Raw genomic sequence first — 8,829 nt, 5'->3', positions numbered from 1 at the left:
AAATATTTCTGTAAACAACACCCTCTTTACATATCACGGCACAGACATACTCAAACACATGGTCATATTTATTTAGGACACCAAAAAATGTTTTTGGGTAACCTCACACATGTTATACAGCTTCAGGTTGCTCACAGCCTGGACACAAAAATAAGTTACCTAGGTATGTAATACATGTTCCCTCTAACTCTCATAAGGTTTCAACAGAGCTCCATTGATGTTAATAGGCTGCGTGCACAGCTCCATTGATAATAGGCTGCGCGCACATCTTCATTAAAGTCAATGGCCAGTGCGCACATGCTGCCTTTAACTCTCATAAAGTACAACATAGCAAACAATAGAATACAATCGGCATACCAGGCAATTTGTTGAGCTGGTATAGTGGGAAGAGATTCAAGTGACATACAAAGGTGAGCTGCTACAAAACGTTGATAATGTAACTCACATAGGCTGGTGTGAAGCTGACTACACATGTTAGAAAGAGAAAGTATGCTATGGTTCCCCTTTCAGAGCAAACACAGAAAACTACTAATCAGAGGTGCAAACATTATACACAAGTATCCCAGAATAAAAACAGATTTCCCCTTCTCAGGATTCATTAAAGCCTTCTTACCTACACATTTCACTCTGGTTCCTACCAGTGGCGTAGCCAGAAATGAATTTTTGGCTGGGCCCAAGGTTAACATGGGTGGGCACTAAACAAAGTCTGAGCCATGGAATTCATATTCTTATTGATAAATACTTTCACACACACACACCTGACAACAGATTTCTAAATAATCTGCTACAGCTGTTATACTTTTAATATTTTAAACTCAATTACTTCAAGCAGCTACCAATGCTAAACCTAATATATAGTTATGGAAGCATTTCAATTATACTTAGAGATCTCAAGTGGCAGTATCCCATAACTTACAAAGAACCATATACTAGTCTACTATAAAGACAGATATCTCATCATGCATCACAGTATTCTGTTTTAAAACCCTCTGGAATGTTGTACCAAAATATTTATAGCACACTATCACCGAATATACTTATGTAAGACCCTCTATTCACGAGCAGGCAATTATATTATCAACTTGTTTGTCATAGGGGTCTATATTACTTTAATTATCAATCCTCCGTCTATTTTGTTTTCTTAATTTTTTAGTTTTTTTTTAAAAGTTACCACAAAAATTATAGGGAAAATCCCAACTGAACAAGTCACATGGGTAATATTAGAAAGGATAACTTATCCACGCTGAAAAGGTCCCAGATAACCGGACATGGCCATGTTTCGGACAGCAGTCCTGCTTCAGGGGAAAAGCGGGCTGGATTTCAGCCCGCTTTTGAGAAAAGGATCTGCACGGACAAAATCGCCGCAAGAAGATGGATTGTTGAATCGGTTTCCGCTTTTCCCCTGAAGCAGGACTGCTGTCCGAAACATGGCCATGTCGGGTTATCTGGGACCTTTTCAGCGTGGATAAGTTATCCGTTCTAATATTACCCATGTGACTTTTTCAGTTGGGATTTTCCCTATAATTTTTGTGGTAACTTTTTAAAAAAAACTAAAAAATTAAGAAAACAAAATAGACGGAGGATTGATAATTAAAGTAATATAGACCCCTATGACAAACGAGTTGATAATATAATTGCCTGCTCGTGAATAGAGGGTCTTACATAAGTATATTCGGTGATAGTGTGCTATATTAATAAGAGAAGTTTGTTTACAGTGGGGTGTACTGGAATACACAAGTTGGTGTGTGTGGGTTATTTGTGTGATTGGTACCAAAATATTTACCATAATTGAGCAAATGCCTTATTAATCTGTATCAATAAAACAGATAAATATCTTTGAAGACTTCTTTTCCTTTCCTATGGCTCAACTATTTAGTTTTAGTCTTCCTCTGACGGTGACATTTGCTGAATCGAGTCCAGGGGCTCCTGACATTCATCCCCATTTCTTTACAAAAGGAAGAACAGAAAAAAGACTGTTCTGGATAAAGAGATGTCTTGAAGGTGGTCACACCCTTTGGCTGACAGCTGGGATGTATCCTTAGCAGTGTGGAGAGGATAACTGGGTAGACGGGAGAAAAAGGCTCTCCAGCCCTGTCATTTACTAAGCTATCATCATGTAAACATGCACTCTGCATCCACAAATAAGATTGATACAAATGCCTACATCATTGTAAAATACCTCACCTCGGGCACACACCCAGAACCGACCTTCACAAAAGTACAGAAATACCACACATTATAAATATGGAGATAGAAACTGGAATGGAAAACCAAAAAAAAAAGCCACTCTGCATGCAGTACAAAACTGGAGAAATGGAAAGAGAAATATAGCACCTCACACAGTCCCAGGATCTGCAATAATACACAGAAACTAATCTGCAGAAAGTTACACCTGCATTATGGAACATATAACAGCCCTATCTATGAAAAGGCAACACTACAAATATTAAATCAGGTCCTAAACACTAATACACCTCCTATTAGGAAAACAGAACAAGCCAAGCTGCTATAGAGCCCCACACAGAAATAACTAAAACTATATTAATAAATGTTTCAAAACAGCTGATGAACAGAATAACATCCAACAAAACTCATAAAAATTATTAAACATTGTCCAAATATCAATAAAATATTTCAAAACAGCAGACACATCACATAATACTCAATAATTAAAATGGCAGTCAATCAAGAAAAATAAACTTAAAATGCCACTTTTACTTACCCTCTCCAGCAACTCTCCTACTCCTTTCCCTTGAAAGCACAGACCAGGAGCAGCAGCGGCTGCTGAAGCTCTGTCCTCACGGTCCTCTTCTTTAGGGCCCACAAGTCACACACACAGGGCCGGCACCCTAGGCGAACCTTCAGTAATGCAACCCCTCCCCTGGCTTACGTATTGGCAGCAGCTCCAGCACAGCACTCCCTCCTTTGGTATTGGATTTGTCGCAGGACGTCTTGTGCTGGTGGGAGTTTGCAACCCCCCCAAAAAAAATTGTGGTGCCCTAGGCCACTGCCTAGTTTGCCTAATGGAAGCACCGGCCCTGCGCACACACACACACACACACACACACACACACACACCAATTAAACCCTACGATCAGTCTCTGTCTTCCACACACCCCAGTCACTTCCCTGCCCAGACTCTGTCTCTCACACACACCCCAGTCACCTCCCTGCCCAGACTCTCTCTCACACACAGCCCAGTCACTTCCCTGCCCAGAGTCTCTCTCTCACACACACCCCAGTCACCTCCCTGCCCAGACTGTCTCTCACACACAGCCCAGTCACTTCCCTGCCCAGAGTCTCTCTCTCACACACACCCCAGTCACCTCCCTGCCCAGACTGTCTCTCACACACACCCCAGTCACTTCCCTGCCCAGAGTCTCTCTCTCACACACACCCGTCACTTCCCTGCCCAGACTCTGTCTGTCTCTCACACACACCCCAGTCACTTCCCTGCCCAGACTGTCTCTCACACACACCCCAGTCACTTCCCTGCCCAGAGTCTCTCTCTCACACACACCCGTCACTTCCCTGCCCAGACTCTGTCTGTCTCTCACACACACCCCAGTCACCTCCCTGCCCAGACTGTCTCTCACACACACCCCAGTCACTTCCCTGCCCAGACTGTCTCTCACACACACCCCAGTCACTTCCCTGCCCAGATTCTGTCTCTCACACACACTCCAGTCACTGCCCTGCCCAGACTGTCTCTGTCTCACACACACCCCAGTCACTTCCCTGCCCAGACTCTATCTCTCACACACCCCAGTCACCTCCCTGCCCTGCACTTCCAGCCCGTGGCTTGAACACTGCCACTCTTCCCAGCCCGATGCCCCCCTTCTTCCTGCCCCACCGGCCAATCAGAGGTTTCCTCCTCCCACTGGCAGGGAGAAGGCTTCCGATTGGCCCACGGGGCAGAAAGAAGGGAGGAGGTTTCCCATTGGCCCACGGGGGCAGGAAGAAGGGAGGAGGTTTACCATTGGCCCGCGGGGGCAGGAAGAAGGTAAAGGGAAGTATTACTGGGGCTGTGGGACACCGGGAGCCGCAACACATCAGCTGGTTTTATTAATTGTTTTTTCTCCCTTGGGTGTCTGCTGATGCTGCCTGCTTTTTATTGGCTGCAGAGTCTTGCAAAGAAATTTGGGTGGGCCTGAATGGAAAGTGGATGGGCCACTGCCCACCCAGGCCCACCCGTAGCTACGCCACTGGTTCCTACAGCCGCAGCAATCAAACAACTACCGTAGTATGTGCACAGACTTGTGAACACTGCAGGGTCACAGAGAAGGTCAACTCAATCATGGCCAGCTGCTAATCAGCACCTCCCACACCCAGCAGGGCAGTGAGACAAACTGGTAGGTGATTACTCGTAATTACTGGTGGGGAAAGGAAACAGCACGCATATGTTGCATATAATTGTTAATAGCTACACGCACACGTTTTTTTAAAGGACAGCACGCACAGCTCCATTGATGTTAATAGGCAGCGCACACATCTTCATTAAAATCAATGGGCAGCGCGCACAAATCAGCCAGTGCGCACAAGTTCTGCATCAATTTTATTTGCCAGCACGCATAATTGCAATTCGCGCTGATAGGTCCCACCTGTGCACGTAACTTACACAGCTGTGGGTAGGGAAACATGCAAATTGGGCTCCCTTCAAAAGGATCACTGGTCCACTCAATGGGCACCTTCACCATGCCTCAAGCATGTGCAGTTCTGATTTGTAAGCCGAACTTCTTGCCAGCTAAGGTTGACATGCTTGTTGAACATGTCATTCGGCACCAGAATGCTACGTCGGCCGGCCACATAGACCATGGCTGACCGAGCTTACCGCTTCCGGAAGCGGGCCGCTGCTCTCCGAGCTTCTGACGCCGGGCTCGGGGGTGCGCCCTCAGGCACCAAGGTCTGTGTCCATGTCGGGGGGCCTCTTTCCGCAGCTGGGACACTGCCGCCTCAGAAGCCCCAACCCCCGACATCCTCTAGGCACGCACGGCAAGACCAGGTCCTATTTTAAAGAGGCCAGCTCGGGAAACTCCGATCAAACCCCAGGAAGTCTTCACCCTCTGGGAGGTATTTATACGCATAACTCACCAACCTCAGGTGAGTTAGCAAGGACTTCGTTTTTGCAGCTCTGCCGCTTCTTCTTCTAGAAGCTCTCCCTCTGCCTTTCAGGGTTTATTCTGCTAACTTGGTACCTGCTCCTCGGGTGCCTTTGCTTTATTTCAGGTGCCTTACTGGGATCAGGTACTCGCTCCTCGAGGGCCTGCTCTCCCTGCCGCGGTGCCAGTAACCATCTACTTCTGCCTGGTGGAATTCTCAGTCTGTCTCATCTACAGCTCTGCCGTGCTGGGAAACCTTCACCTGGATCTCCCTATACCATCTTGGTGAGACGGGTTCCCTCTGCCGAGGGTCCCTGGACTGCTACCTCTGGATCACCTCACTACTGCCACCTCTGGTGGTATACATCAGCTGTACAATAAAAGACAAAACTCTGTGTTTGTGTGTCCTGAGTCTAGCCCAGTACTGTGGCTTCCCACGGGGCCCCTCCCCATGGGCATGGTCATCTTCCACAGTCCCCAAGAATCCACTCAAACACCTCGAAACCATAACAAAGAATTTGTTGTATGGTCCACAGTCTTGTACGGTGGGTGCATACAGGAAGGAGCAGATCTGGAAGCGGATCAGGTATGCTGTCAACTCGGTGTTCCACTACAACTGTAGCATTGTAGTGGGCGGAGACTGGAGATTTCACACTGACAGAGGACAACCTGAAACTCCTGTCAAACAGGACTTCATGTACCAGAATTCCCTGCTTCACAGTCTAATACAGCTGTAGTTAGGACAGTGAGAAACTCTCTGTCAGCACGTTTTCATTTTTGGCTTCGCTGTTCTTATTGTCTGATAAGACTGCACAGTTTGCTGCCAAGTCTGTAACCTAGATTAGAACAATGAATGTATTATATGAGCAGGACAGTGTTGCTATGAACTCGCAAATTCCTTTCCAGAACTGCAAGTCCCGGCAGCCTCTCGGAGAAGCTTCACAAAAGTTCCAGACTGAAGAGGAGGAGGGGGGCAGCAGCCCCTCAGTCAGAATATGCTTGCTCAGCAGGGTGTAGAACGCATGTGTGAAAGATAAGAAATGTGGAATGTATAAGAAGCTACTCCCCGCCACGGAGGGGGGTGCAGTTTTTCTGAAAACCATTTCAGCTGCATCTATTTTTTGCTGGCAAAAAGAATAAAAACTTTTCCTTTCTCGGACCAAGTGCCTGGAGTTTTCTGTTTGTGCTTGCTCTTTGTAGCCTATTACATCATTGGGGAACTGATGCACAAGTGGAGGGACCTAAGGAGAATTGTGAAGCAGAAGCAGGCCAGGAGGAATGCAGAGGGAGCACTCCCTCTGAGTACTCCCTCTGAGCAGCTCCCTTGGCACTCCCTCTGAGCAGCTGATCCTCAGCACCTTGTCTGAGGCAGCTGTGGGAGGAATTGGCCAGCTTGATACCATGCCTCGTGTAGGGCAGGAAGGTAAGCCAAAAAAAATTTAAGTTTCAGTAATCTGCATTAAGAACCATCTAGCACTGCTAATTAACCATGCCTTTTTCTAGCTACTCAACTAGTAAATGTTTTCTGGTACTGTATGGAAAGCCACATTGCTCACATCTGTAATTATCTGTATGTACACACTATAGAGTACAGCAGTTTATCTTAGGCTTTGTAAGGGACATAGGGGCCATTGTATTTTGAGCATTCATTATCCTAGGATAGTAGGAATGCATGATCTTCATGCCAAGCCAGCACAGAGCTTGTAAGTACTGCAGCTTTGGTCATATAAGCTAGGTCCAAGCATGCAGTGTTCTTTCATGTGTGCATGAAGAAATGCAATCTGTTAGATTTTTGCCCTATTAAAGCTGTGTGTTTAAGGTGTACTTGCCTAGCCTGTGGATTAAAATGCATAGGGGAGCTTCACTGTTAGGACCTATGTAGGCTGACCCAGTAGCTGCTGCTGAATGTAAAATACCTGGAATATGCTCCTGGCTTTAGGCAATGTGTTCACATTTTCATATGGAGATCACTAGAGAAAGCAGAACACTTTCATGAGGAAAGCACTGGCTTCGCTTGTCACCCTTGACAAGGAGCTGTAAGGCCACCCTAGGTGTAGCTTCTCAGCCACTTCACACCTTACAAGGTCCCTAGCAGATAAGAACTGTCAGGTGTCCCTGCAGTACACAGATCAGTGGTGGTCTCAGCTAAACAATTTCTGGATTCTTCCAAGGACAGGGCCTTGTTTGTGGAACTGGTAGACTACGGCCCAATTCTGTGCAGCACAGTGACAGGGATCTGTCCTGTGAAAGTCATATTCCCCAAGTGCTCTGTTGTGTGCCTTAAGCCCTCCCTCTGCCACAAGGAATACCACCGAGAGTATAAAGCTGGGTTCTGGACTATTTAGATGCCTGGGTCATTGATAGCTCTATACCACTGGATTAGTAGTGAGGTGTATGTACTGTACCATGCATGCCATATGAACCTAAGGACACAACATACCAATTGGCAGTGTGTGCTCATTTGTTTCTGATCTTTTTTAGGGGAGCCAGATGATGAGCGACCTGGACCTCCACCTAGACGACCCCAAAGGCTGTACCGTCGTCTGCGGTTGATCTCTGACTCATCGGAAGAGGAGGAAGGGGGAGCCCATGAACACCTGGAACAGCCTGCGGAGGAAGAGGAGCAGCAGCGGCAGGGAGAGGTGCTGGAGGACACACTGGCTGATCTGCTTCATGATCGCCCGCAGGACAGCAGTGCTTCGGACCAGCCCGAACCTGAACTGGTTGCCAGTCATGCTGTGAGACTGCTATTACAGCAGAGTGCCAGCCTGCCTGATGTGGGGCGGCAGGAAGCAGAGTCCCTCCGTGATACCATCAGGGAGGAATCACAAGGGCTTCAGCAGGTGATCCGGGACCTTTGCCGAGCTACTGAGAAACAAACTGAGGTGTGGACAGAGATGCTGCAGCGGTTGCCTCCTGTGCAGCCGCAGCCACCAATGGCACCATGGCCTTTCATGGGGCCCTGGATGCATTACCCTCCACCTTATTGGCCGCCCTTCCCATGGATGGCACCTGCCCGTGCAGAAGAGCCCGCTGTGGGACAGCCACCTGCGCCTCAGCCTGCCCTAGGCTATCCATGGATGGCACCCCCACCCCCACCTGCGCCACCTGTCATGCTTCCACCACCAAAGCCGCTGCTGCCACTGGCTATACCTTCCTGCAGCCATGAACTGCCCCAACCTCCTCTGCCCTCTGAGGGTAGCGTCAGCAGTGGGAGGAATCCACTGCGCAGAAGCTCCAGGTTGGGGCAGCCAAAGCTTCCTGAGGGCTGAAAGAGAGGACGGCCAAGGAAGTGATCTTTTACTGTATTTAGCTATTTTATTGGTTTTTACTTTTTTATTTCTGTGCACTTTTGTGCATATATCCACTTTAAATACACACTTGTAAATAAATGCACTATCACCTAATGAAATGGCTTTCTATGAGAGTGTTCCTTTGTTGTATAGCCTGCCTTTGACTCAAATGATGGATTTCTGCAAATTCCTCCTGAGTCAGATGCTCTGCCTCTCCTCATTCCCTTCAGGGGCCTCCTCTGGCAAAGGGATGTGTCTGTTAAGTGCAAGGTTATGTAGCATACAGCAGGCTAGAAAGATCTCACACACTTTAGGGGGGCTGTACAGAAGGAATCCTCCAGATCTTTCAAGACAGCGGAAGCAGGATTTCAGGATGCCAAATGTTCCCTCTGACAGCCCTGGTCTTATGGTGTGCCCTGTTGTAGTGAGTCTCAGCG

The 8,829-nt window shown here is 47.5% G+C and overlaps 1 protein-coding gene across 1 annotated transcript; it reads left to right on the top strand.

Annotated features, from left to right (window-relative positions):
* Nucleotides 1-6,149: 6,149 nt before the first annotated feature.
* LOC115082241 (protein enabled homolog) lies at nucleotides 6,150-8,473 on the top strand. The gene is made up of 2 exons (XM_029586493.1): nucleotides 6,150-6,522; nucleotides 7,581-8,473. The coding sequence occupies exons 1-2, from the start codon at nucleotides 6,501-6,503 to the stop codon at nucleotides 8,369-8,371; spliced, it is 813 nt and encodes a 270-aa protein (XP_029442353.1). The 5' UTR covers nucleotides 6,150-6,500; the 3' UTR covers nucleotides 8,372-8,473.
* Nucleotides 8,474-8,829: the final 356 nt, after the last annotated feature.

This window comes from Rhinatrema bivittatum, chromosome 1 (genome assembly GCF_901001135.1).
Source record: "Rhinatrema bivittatum chromosome 1, aRhiBiv1.1, whole genome shotgun sequence".
In the NCBI taxonomy this organism is placed as follows: domain Eukaryota; kingdom Metazoa; phylum Chordata; class Amphibia; order Gymnophiona; family Rhinatrematidae; genus Rhinatrema; species Rhinatrema bivittatum.
The sequence above is the reverse complement of the archived record's forward strand: the minus strand, read 5'-3'. Positions and strand labels throughout refer to the sequence as shown.

Coding starts and splice junctions, on each gene's coding strand:
- LOC115082241 (XM_029586493.1), top strand. CDS start 6,501: ATGCCTCGTGTAGGGCAGGAAG. Junction 6,523..7,580: donor GCCTCGTGTAGGGCAGGAAG/GTAAGCCAAAAA, acceptor GATCTTTTTTAG/GGGAGCCAGATGATGAGCGA.